Genomic DNA, 12,066 nt, shown 5'->3' with positions numbered 1-12,066 from the left:
TTACATGGTTAATACATAAAAGGGAACTGTGCTTATCAACACTGGACATGTTATTATGAAAACAGTTAGGCAGATATTCAATACAGATAAGATATACATTTCAATGTGTAGGTGAAAGCTGTGGCCTAATTAAAGACAGAAGAACTTGTTGCTCAGCAAGGAAGGCAATTTTCCTCTTCTGTTGACCTTCCTTGTAGCTTCTATATTTAGTAGTCGTAGCCTATGAGAGCAGAAAACTGTCTCACAGTTTTAAAGGTTCCAAGAGATTAATGTATGAATCTTCTTCACTCTTTAAGATTTGTTCAGAAAGAAGACACACTTTAAGTAGCATATTCTCTTTGTAAGAAGAGTAGTGCCCATCTCTCTTCTTCTGACGCAGGTCTTCAGGAAATTTGTGATCAACACCTTGGGAAACTGTTCCCAGAAAATCACTCTAGAGGTTAACAACTGGGGAACCATTAGACTTGCCAAGCCAGATAATAACTACAGCACTTTCTTAATAGACCTGAGAACTTTTCAGTCTTCTTAAGAAGTGAAATCCATTTTGCTAGTGACAGATTTAAGAATTTCTACTAGCGTTCTTCAGAGCAGCTAATTGTGAGACTAGATGTGGACTGATTGGCTGCCACAAGTCTTGATAATTACTAAGTAGATGTTATTTTTAGGGCAATGTGATGCTTGATCAGTTCTTTAAATATATCCTGGCAGAGCCCTGATGTTTAATTCTATGTATGAGAGGCATCTGAATTTGAAATCTCAAACTATAAATGATTGGAACTGGTAACCAGGTAGAGCGATTACAAATGATGCGTTGCGGATGTCTTGTGAGGAAGCACAAGTTCATTTGGATTATTTTGTCCCACCTACAGCACCTCTATTTGGTATCACATAAGACAGCATTGCCTTTCATTGTTTTTTGCTTTGACTTTCACTGCTGAAACCAGCTGGCATATGATCCCTGCTTTACAGGAAGCCAAAAAAGTGATCTTCTTCCAATCTCCTCTTAATACTCACGATTTGCCTGCCTACCTCATTTCCTAGTGGAGAGACTCAGCAGATTATTTAACTTCAAACTAATGTGATTGCCTTAACCTTTTAAATTCAAACCCAAGCTAAAATGTGCAGATAATGTTGTTTTTCAACAGTAGCAATTCTACAAGTGGTAAGTCCCTAGCACCTTATGGCTTAACTTCAAGAAATCAACAGATAGCTTTCTGAAGTGATATGGCAATAAATTTCCTTGAACCCCCCCCCCCCTTTTTTTTTTTTTTTTTTTATTAACAAAGCTCTTGTGCTGGCATGTTCAATACTGGGGTCTGTGCTAAGTGTCTCAGCTTCCACTGCAGCATCAACAATAAGCCAGGAGCAAAGATTTAAGCCTTTTGTGAGGACCTTCCAGTATTATCACTGGAGCAATTCCAATATTGTTCTGGAATTGTTTTGATATTCTAAAAGCTTCACATTTGGGACAAGTGAATCCCTGATAACAGATCTTGAAGTATGTGTTTTGTTGTCTTGTTTCTTTAGAATAGCTTACAAGACACATATTTAAACTTTTTTTTTTCAGTCTGTTCATACCTGTGTATGAAATCTCCTCTTCTGTGTGAAGAGAAATGGATACTTCCTCTGACATAGCCCAGTGTTCTTCTTCTGTTGCCACTTCAAAGACAGAATCTGTTTTAATATTTTTTTCTGGTGCAACACTGCATACAGTATCCATCCCATCAAGGGTTTCTTAGAAAACCAGTTATTATTTCCTTACATCCCCCACACTCAGAGGAAGTGGGAAGAATATATCTTTAGTATTTCTAAGGATTCTGATTCAGGTTCCTTTGGGAATGTTAGTAATGCAAGAAAAATGTCAGGTCAGCAGACTTGTAGCTCTGGTGGTACTGCATTACAGACAGTCTGTTTGTAAATTAAATGATGAACAGGAGTACCTTCTGGTGGTGGAGACACTCTTCTTTTTGGAACAGCAACTTTTCCTTCTGTGACAACTTTCTTTGGAGCTTCTGGCACTTTAAAGATAGTGATTGTAAGAATACTAAATTCTAAAAAAATTCACTCTAAAGTTCATACAAAACAGCTATGGGGAAACACTTACATAGCAAGAATATGTATCTTACAATAAAAACCACAACCACATCAAATAAAGACATTTAACTAACATATAGTAGCTAGATACATATTTCATATTTTGAAGGTCATTAGTTTGCAGGGTTTCCGGGGGAAACAATCTCTAGATAAATCAGACACTACTAAGGACACGAACATAGATATATATTAATGTATTTTATCAACTAAAATAATAAATAAGATTAGATAAGAATTAAGACATAAAAAAATCTAATAGCATATTCACAGAACATGAACTAAGATGCAAAAATTGAGACAAAAGTAAGATGTCATAGGATGGAATGTCCATATCCAGGCTCTTCAGAAATACAATTTAACCACAGAACAACATACATGCAGAACACATAGCGCTTTCTAAACAAAAGAATCACACAAAAGCAAAGAACACACTTGGAAGTTTGAAAACCCTTGTTCTGAATATTGATGACATCATAAAACATGTTTTTTTTCTGATTTTTTTTTAACTGAACTTCTTCACTGAGAAAATGTCTTTACGCAGCTTTCCAAAACTCTTAAGCAGCTAGTGTAATCAATAAAAATACTAATTGCTTATATATATGCAACAAGTACAGATAAATGACTGTTTTCTATCACCTGCATCCTTTTGAAGGGGAGAGGATGAAGTTCCTTTTACTTTATAATCAAGTTAGTAGAGACTGGGATTCTATTAACCAAGCAGGTGATAAGTATGAGCTGCACTGGCTTCTGACTTGTAGGAGCCTTCTCTACTTTAAAAAGAGCTTATGTACCTTTAGCTGGTGGGGCTGCCATTTTCCGTGGAACTGGAACAGGCACCTTCTCTTCTGGCACAGGCTTCTTAGGCACTGGTGGTGTTTTTTTTTTTTTTTTTAAAAAAAAGTTTATTATTAAAAGATTTTGACCTAAACATCATTTCTGAGCACAATCAGACAACAAAACATTAATGCACAGACTTGAAATTACTTTAAGGCACACACAGAAAAGGAAACACTGAAACATACAATTTACGCTATACAACCAGACATTAGAAATAGAAGCCAATATTATAAGTTTTCTTGTTTAGCACTAAAAAATGATATACCTCTTTTTGGTGGAGCCTCCTCTTTTTTAGCAACAGCAACTTTTTCTTCTGTGATAATTCTTCTATGCACTTCTGTCACTTTAAAATATTAAATAAATGTAAGAATATTCAATTGTAATATTTGAAATGAAGCAGACACAAGCAAGTTTGTCCTATCTCATCTGATCTTTTTATATAAAAAAAATCAAAGAACCTTCAATAAGAGCAAAAATAAGACTCTTCAGAAGAATATAACTTATAACCAAAGTAAACAAAGATGATGAGCAATAGCCAAAATAACAGGAAAGATCCACACTGAGATTACAGACTAATAAAGAAATACATCTAAAATGGCTAAATACAAATACTATAAGACTAGACAAAAAAGCTCCATTAGAATATTATTCTTATTTACCTTTGGTTGACGGTGGCTCTTCAATTTCTACCTCAAAAGTGGGCACTTCTTCTTCTGGAGGTTCTTAAAAAAGATTGTGCAACTTTAGACAATTGTATTTATTGCACTAACCACCATAAAAGAGAAAACAACATGTAAATCCCATCAACAAGACACAGTCTCAAGGTACACTGTAGACAGACAGACATAGATACATGTTTAACACTGCAGAAGTTTGATGTTAACTGTATTTTTTACTAGCATGCTTATGTGTTAGCTAAGAGATGAAGCAAAGAGGTATTTCTTTTTGCAAAAGGAACAAAGCACTGATATACCTATGGGTGGTGGAGCTTCCATCTTTTTAGAAACAGGGGCAGATACTTTCTCTTTAGGAACAGGTTTCTTACGAACTTCAGGCACTTTATGTGTATGAGTAAAAATGAGAAAGAAGATGAGAAGGAAAATTAAACTCCAGAATGAGAAAGAATATTAAACAATAAAAAAGTTTAAAGATGGATTTTACTGACTTTAACACTGCACAATACACAGTGGCATTTGAAACAACATTGATCACTGGAAGCAAACAATACTGGTGTCAATATGTATAAACAAGACAGTAAGACAAACATTATGCCCTTGAAGATACATGTATACATCACTCAGATGTATACTTTCAGGTATACCTTTAGCTGCTGGAGCTTCTTTCGGGGCAGCTGGAATTTTTGGTTCAGGGACAACTCTCCTAGGCTTCTCTGGCACTTTAAAAGATAACATTACACAGTTTTAAAAGCGGGGATAGTACACAGGCCTCAAACATAGAAGAACACCAAATAAGATAAACAAACATGTAGCAGACTCAAACTGACAAAAAAAAAAAAGGAACTTTGAGACTGAAATAACCAAAATTTTATAATGAAAAGAATCTATACCTTTAGCAGGTGGGGCTTCTTCTCTTTTAGGAACAGTTACCCTCTCCTCTATGTAGTAAGACTCTTCTTCAGTCACTTTAAAATATTAAAATCAAAAATACTTAAATTTCAATATTTGGTATCTGTTATAGGATTTACTACACTGAGAAGTAATAAAGTAACTGAAAAAGCAAGACTGAGCAGTGTGTCCCCCTCCAGTACTACCACATTGCAAAAACAGTGTTCAAATCATTCTGCTCTCTCTGAAATCAATGAAGGTACTCCAAGTAACTTAACTGGGACTGTAAGTGAGGCATAGCTTGTATTTCCATGGAATTTGAAAATGCTAAGCACTTGGACTAGCAAGTCAGCACTTCCTAGTCCCACTGGCTCACTACTGTTGGAATTTGCCCACTTTGAGAAAGTGTCTCTCCCAAACACCGAGAAATTTCCTTGGCCAAAGTTGCTTTTTGAGAACACTTTCTATGGTGTTACTTGTAAAAGGGATTACAGTTAACCTGTGTTTTACTGTTGTTCACAGCATGACATTGCCACCAATAAAGTTACAGGTGGCAAGAACCTAGTCATTTTACCATGAAATGGTCTGAGAAAACAAAATGCATCATGACATTCTGAAGAATCTTTATACATAAAAATAGGTGGAGCAACAACTTGCAAGAGAGATTTTTTTTTCTTAAGAAAATAAAGGCCTGATAATTGTCGGCATCCAAGAAATATCCCTCTATCAAAGAGATTAGCTACACCTTTTAATAGCACGTCTCAGAACGCGAGGTATGCATAGTAGCAAAGTTACTAGTACTTGAAACCTCAAGACTTTAGGCAACTAGAAAATCTAAAATACTGCTTTAAACTGCTTTTGGTAGAAAATAAAAATTAGCTTTTGCTTTTATCTTGTATTCCTGACTTGTGGTCATACCTTCAGAAATCTCTTCTCTATGAACTGAGATAGCCACTTCTTCCATTTCCTCTTCAGACCATTCTTCCACTATTGGTTCTTTAAAGAAAATGTTTATTTTAGTATTCTGGGTGAATGGATGGATTTATGAACAGAAGGAGACGTGGATCTGAGTTCATTATGTTAATAATAGATATGCATACAATATAGAAAGTGCTGTGCACGCAAACATATATGCTTTATGCTGAATGGTATGTTTTATCCATGTTCTATGTATCTCCCAAATCTCTCTCACTGGCAAGCATCAGTCTGTCAGAATATCTCAGCTTCCCAAATTTCCCCAGGACAACAGCTGAAGTAGGAAAAAAAAAAACAGCCAAAAAGCTAGAGGCTGCTTCTTTATCTAACCAGTTCAGATAGTGGAAGGACAGGAAGAGAATGAAGGTCAAGAAGTAAACGAGAAGGCTAACATTTGCATGTCTACAAATATGACTGTATCAAGGGAAACATCATCCTGTTCTGGGATAATAGGATACATTGCATGAAACAAACAAATTCACAATGTATATATCCATCTGAATATCTATTTGCATATTCATATTTTAGACAGCTGATGCATCTGCTTTTAAAAATTCAGCTGCATTTTTGTAATAAAGTTATGCAAATTGTCTTGCTAGTCATTAAGGGGATATAAAAATTGGTCAAAATGTTGATTTTGGCAATCTTAAAGCAGAACTCAGTGAAATTTTACTACTTAATTGCCTCCACATCTGTAAAATATTCTAATACAAAGCTCATCTGCAATAACTACTGCAGAATATTTGTGTATTTTGCTCTTGGTCTTAAAGCAACGGACTTCTGGGTGAAGCATGAGAGCAAGTTTCCCATTGCTCTGTTGCAGTGTACCTTCAGGTGATGGGATTTCCTCTGGAACAGCCACAGATACTCTTTCCTCTGCAATGAGTATTCTCTCTTCAAAAGTAGCTTTCTTTTGCACTTCAGGCACTTTGAAAGATAGCAATGTAAACTGAATTAATATCTAATTCCAGTGTGAAAGCAATGTTGCAGATCACTAAATCTAAGTTGTCAAAGAAGGGCACTGAGCACACAACACGTAACAGAGATTCAACATTTAGAAACAATATCTTTACAAATTGTACATAAAAAAATTATCCAGTGATTCACTGTAGCTAAATAAGTATAGAATGGTTGAGGTTCAAAGAGACACTTAGAGATTATCTAGTCCAATCTTCCTGCTCAAGCAGGATCACCTAGAGCACAGTTCACAGCAACCAACAATATAGAACATACAAACAGAAGCTGATCAACAGCATGTTCTTTCATTTTAATGGAAAGCATACCTTTAGCTGGAGGAGCCTCAACTTTTTTAGGAACAACTGGAGGGACTTTTTCTTTAGGGACAGGTTTCTTAGGAACTGCAGGCACTTTAAAAAAATTACTTAGTTTTAGGTTCAATAAAGTGGAAAACCGTCATGTTACAGTAATGTATTATTTAAAAAGAAGATTACACACAGACAAATACTCTGTTTACAAAACAAAACAATTGAGCAAACTAAGCTAAGATTGCAATAGAAGTTATTGTACCTTTTGCAGGTGGAGCCTCTTCCAGTTTAGGAACACGTGGTATTTTTTCTTCTGGAACTGCTTTCTTAGGCACTTCTGGCACTTCAGAGACATTAATTATAACAATATTACATAACTAAAATTACAGGTGTTTCAAGACTGCATCTAAAGCACAGTTATCAACAAAAGCCACACGAAGAGTCCATAGCTAATATAACTGGTTTGTAATTAAAATCAGACTCAGTTCAAAAAAACAAAACAAAAAACACACAAACACACAAACAAGATGCTTCTTCTCCTAAGAATATATTTTTTTGCTTAGATATACCTTTTGCTGGTGGAGCTTCCTCTCGTTTTGGAGGAGCAATCTTTTTCTCTGGGGGCACTCTCTTAGGCACCTCTGGCACTTAAAAGAGACAAAATATAAGATGACTGAATTCTTGCACTGGGAAAATTTAGAGTATCGTAGATGTGGATTCATCCACTCATAAGAATATCAAGACACATCACATAATACATAAATGATATACAACATAAAAAAGATAAGTGACAAGAAGAATATATATTTGAAAACAACAACAACAAAAAGCCAATAAAAGTATCACACATCAAACCAGCTCCTGCAAGTCCATAAGGTGCTTTATGACCAAAGAAAACTGACTAAATTGACTAAAAATGACTGAGCTGACTGAATAATGACTGAATTCTTTAACTGAAGAAGCACGTTAGCCTTAAAAAGTGTTATTTATGCAGAGACAATTACACACACACACAAAAAAAACAAATTTTGGTCACAAATATGTTTGCATACAAGCTAACAAAGAATCAAAATGATAATCAAGAGACACATATACATTGCATCACTAGGCATACCTTTGGCAGGTGGATGTTCTTCTTTGGGAACAGGAATGTGTACTTTTTCTTCAGGCATAGGTTTTTTAGGCACTTCAGGCACTTTAAAGATATTAAAATTTGTTTAAGCAATCTTCTAATGCTTCTAAATATGTCTTAGATGAAAACAAACATATAACACAATACACAAAGACTACATTTACCAAAATGTAAATATTTACAGGAGAACAGTAATTAGAAAAACACAATGCAACAGTATGGTACTGATTAAATTTCACATTCAGAAGATGTCGTACCTTTTGCTGGGGGAGTGACTTCCTTTTTAGCAACAGTAACTTTCTTTTCTGGAACAGGTTTCTTAGGGACTTCAGGCACTTCGAAAATTATTATCAAAATAAGAGAGCTTTAGTTTTTGGAATACTTATGCAGAATACAGCATTCCAAAATTGCTTTATAGAACATTGTGTGCAGACAAGAAGGTAAGCACTTCACAATAAGACAGTAAGACACAAAGTAAAATTCCAATGTTATTGTTCTATGACCATTCTAGGCACTGCACTGGAGTAAAAACACCCTATCCCCATCTTCAAAAGCCGCACAATCTAAGTACATAGGACAAACACAGGAATATTAAGAAAGAAAAGGGCCAAGATTGAGGTAAATCCAAGTACTATAACTTAAGTTACAACACAAATTATAAAGTCAAAACAAATTAACATATATGGAGATAACACAAAGCCCAAGCTACTTAGATAGTAAATTCAAGACAACATAGAAAATAATAGAATGAAAGACAATAAGATTGTGTTTAATTGGGGCAGTAGAAATACCTTTAGCTGGCGGAGCTTCTTTTTTATGGACAGGAACAGGTTTTCTTTCTTCTGGGACATGTCTCTCTGGTATCTCAGGCACTTTAAAGACACAGTTGGTAAACGTTTAGGACACTGGTAAGATTACTTAGAAAATCACAGTAGGTTGCTTTCAACACACTGGGTAAGTGATTACTATATAGTGAAAAAAAATCTGTTTTATCAAACAGAAACTATATACTCATGTAAAAAAAAAAAAAAGAACTATTCAAAGAAATATTTGAAACAGCTATGAATTGTTTCCAACAGTTCTGGATGGTTTTGAGGTGGTCTGTGGCTTGAACTTCTAAAATAGAGCCACACTGACAGAGAAAGATCCGAGCAGTTCTGGTACACTGCACTTCAGCAGACATTGGGACTGAGATATAAAGCTCCGAAATATGGAGTACATGATGGAGCAAAGGTTTTATTCACCTTCAACATGAGGAATCTCCATTTCTGTTGAAACAACTTCCTCCTCTTCTTCCTCTTCAACTTCCTGTTCTGCTACAATATGAATTTTAAAGATATTAAATTTTCAGACAGCAAATGCCAATGCCCATACTAAATCTATAATTCTTTTAAGAAGACATTATGTATGTCCAATTCACCAAAAGTACACACATATGTCAATATGTAAGAAAATTTAATCCAGAAAATCATTAGAATATAATTTTTAGAATTGTGGGTATTCATTAGCCTCTCATTCTTAATCAATCTACCTTCAATTGGGTAAACAGCTTCAAAGAATCTTTCTTCAACTGTTTTCTCACGCTCTGTTGGCTCTTCAAAGAAAAGCATTTAAATAATGTTAAGATAGAACAGATGAAATGTTGCATCTGTTAATCTAAAGAATAGTGAGGCTACATAACACAGTGAACAAAAAGAAGCAATGCATACCGAAACATAAATGTATGATGTGTCTAAATATGTAATTTGTCACATAAAAAGATAGTTTTAAAGAAAGTCTAGTAAGACTGAAAGATTGTTTTGGTTTGAATTTACAGATTTCTGCTTTTTTACGTACCTGTGACATATGAGTACTCTTCTTCTCTGTGGACAGAAACCGACATCTTTTCTTCTGAAACAGTCCATGTTTCTACTGTCGGTACTTTAAAGATAGGATTTTGATTTAGTATTTTATTTTCTAGATCCACATTGGTGATAGACAATATGCGTGTTTTTTTTATCAAATCAGTATTTGTATTGAACATTCAAGTCAGACATATTTAGACAGTCAGTATTCATGTTCTAAATTACTGAACATAAAATAAACATGCAAGCACAATATTTAGTATCTGTTAGAAGTGAAGATAAAGACAGTGTTAACCTAAAATTTACAAAATATGCAGGCAGTTTTTAGAAAATAGTATATCAGAAGACTTCTAAATGCATTTCTTCAAGAAGTTTGGGGCACTGGGCCATTATTATATAATCATATGCCATCAGGGGGAATAAATGAAGAAAAAGATAAATCATACTGTAATCCCGAATAGCCTATTGAAACGAGAATCTAAGGGCTAGCCACAAACATGTTAAAAACAGACCCTGTGATAGACTGCAGCAAAATGGAATACAGCAACAGAAGCACGGTACAAGAGCTATTTAAACAGTAAGAGCAGTCAGTGCACAGCTGCAACAGACCCAGGTACCATACACACAGGCATACACGTTCACAAAGGGCAGAAGAATACATGGAGTGCTGAAAAAAAAAATGCTGTCTGCAATTGAAAGATGCTGATCTGTACCTTCTTTCTTAATAACTTTTTCTTCAACGATCTTTGGTGTAGGTTTAGGTGGCGGAACTTTCTTGGTAACTGTTGGCATTAAAATTTGGTTAATCAATCGTATAGTTAAAGAGATCAAAATACATCTATAGCTCTTTCACAAAAACGTTGACACCACAACAAAACAAACACAGGCTGTCTCAGTAACTATGCCAGGCTCCCTCAAATAGTGCAAAACTACAGAAGAAGTTGTGATTGCTTCTGCTAATTTCTCACTTTTGGGAGAGTTGTATAGCTACGGACATTTTGTATGCGGAAGACCATATCCTGACTTATTTTGAGTTCCTGACAGCAGTCTTCTGCTGCAGAGCACTAAGGACTATACAAGGTCTAAGAAGAGCTCCTTAACAACATGCTAGGGATGTGTTTTTATTTCATAAGTAAGCAGTTAATCAAGACATCTTAGTAGTAAGTCAAGACGGACATGTGAGGAAGATGTGGATTTCACATCTAAAGATAAGAGTGAAACATCATTTTGTTCGATGCAATTTTACATTCGTTTTCTGTCTTAAAGCATTTGCTGTTAGCAGCTACATTTACTGCTTCCCCCTCAATGTCTTTTTATCTTCATTTTACCCATTTCAACAGAGGCTTTCAGACCTGTGTTAAATGAAGACAATGCTTCTACAGATCAGTTAAGTGACAACAGTCACTACTTTCATATAAAGATAACATTATGGAAATTAAATAGTAGTTACCCTCAGGCCGTTTGACTTTTTCTTCTGCAGTCTTCTGAATGGTTATTTCTACTTTTTCTTCAACAGGTTTCTTGACAACTGTAAGTGATGCAAATACATTTATCATTTAGGTAACCTCACAAATTATTTTCCAGACACCAACCAACTAGAGATGGCCCTTTCCAGGTTTTATAGATCCAGCCCACCCTCCACGGACAGATGTGCAGGGATCTATGCAGACAATTGCCAGAAGTGTGGCTTCCACTGACTCGAAAGCACCATTCAATCCTAAGCCTAGTATGGGAAGCAGTGGGAACAGTGGGAAGCAAAGACAACTGAATTTTTTTCTAGCAATTTTTGATTTGCTTTAATCACTAATCTCTGTTGAGGAATCTCAGGTGGGAGAAGAGGAAGGGTTGCCATGACCCTTCATTCTAATTAAAGAGAAGGTTTCCCAAGGAAATGGGAGGAATCACAGTCCAGACTGAAAGGGATATATAACGCTTCATGATGCATATTGGTGAACATTCCTGTTATTTTTGCAGGAAAGTCATACCTTTACGAACTGTCACTTCTTTCTTTTCTTTCTTTTCAGCTGTAATTGCTGGAGGTTTTCGCTCAGGCACAGGCTTCTTAGGAACTTCAACCACTTTAATAAAAATAATATTACTTAATGATGAGAAATTCATTACCTAGTTGCTGAACAGAGTTAGATGCCATTATAAGATTATTCAATCTTACTAAATTGAAATGCATTTGCAGAGTTTTGAACATTCAACAGCTGCAGCAAAACATTCTGTACTTTCCATGACCGACTTTTTCCCTTCAGAACCAAATTCTGTTCATATAAACATACACAGTACAACCACCTAAGCCAGTAAAATGCATGCAAAGAATTGCAAAATACAGCTATTAGTATGCAGTA

At 35.3% G+C, this 12,066-nt stretch overlaps 1 protein-coding gene across 1 annotated transcript in view; it reads right to left on the bottom strand.

Annotated features, from left to right (window-relative positions):
• TTN (titin) overlaps positions 1–12,066 on the bottom strand; it is a 231,130-nt gene that overhangs the window by 132,132 nt on the left and 86,932 nt on the right. Inside the window, exons 111-130 of the mRNA XM_026052057.1 lie at positions 11,698–11,790; positions 11,163–11,240; positions 10,426–10,494; positions 9,705–9,788; positions 9,400–9,462; positions 9,113–9,184; positions 8,660–8,740; positions 8,126–8,203; positions 7,851–7,931; positions 7,306–7,383; positions 6,999–7,079; positions 6,755–6,838; positions 6,300–6,398; positions 5,415–5,492; positions 4,499–4,573; positions 4,253–4,327; positions 3,905–3,988; positions 3,591–3,653; positions 3,197–3,274; positions 1,941–2,018 (exon numbers count right to left, since the gene is read on the bottom strand). Coding sequence (XP_025907842.1) covers positions 1,941–2,018; positions 3,197–3,274; positions 3,591–3,653; positions 3,905–3,988; positions 4,253–4,327; positions 4,499–4,573; positions 5,415–5,492; positions 6,300–6,398; positions 6,755–6,838; positions 6,999–7,079; positions 7,306–7,383; positions 7,851–7,931; positions 8,126–8,203; positions 8,660–8,740; positions 9,113–9,184; positions 9,400–9,462; positions 9,705–9,788; positions 10,426–10,494; positions 11,163–11,240; positions 11,698–11,790 — 1,572 coding nt within the window. The remainder of the gene's footprint in view (positions 1–1,940; positions 2,019–3,196; positions 3,275–3,590; positions 3,654–3,904; positions 3,989–4,252; positions 4,328–4,498; positions 4,574–5,414; positions 5,493–6,299; positions 6,399–6,754; positions 6,839–6,998; positions 7,080–7,305; positions 7,384–7,850; positions 7,932–8,125; positions 8,204–8,659; positions 8,741–9,112; positions 9,185–9,399; positions 9,463–9,704; positions 9,789–10,425; positions 10,495–11,162; positions 11,241–11,697; positions 11,791–12,066) is intronic.

This window comes from Nothoprocta perdicaria, unplaced genomic scaffold, assembly GCF_003342845.1.
Source record: "Nothoprocta perdicaria isolate Ctin4 unplaced genomic scaffold, notPer1 scaffold_83, whole genome shotgun sequence".
NCBI lineage: Eukaryota > Metazoa > Chordata > Aves > Tinamiformes > Tinamidae > Nothoprocta > Nothoprocta perdicaria.
This window is presented reverse-complemented; position numbering and strand designations above follow the sequence as displayed.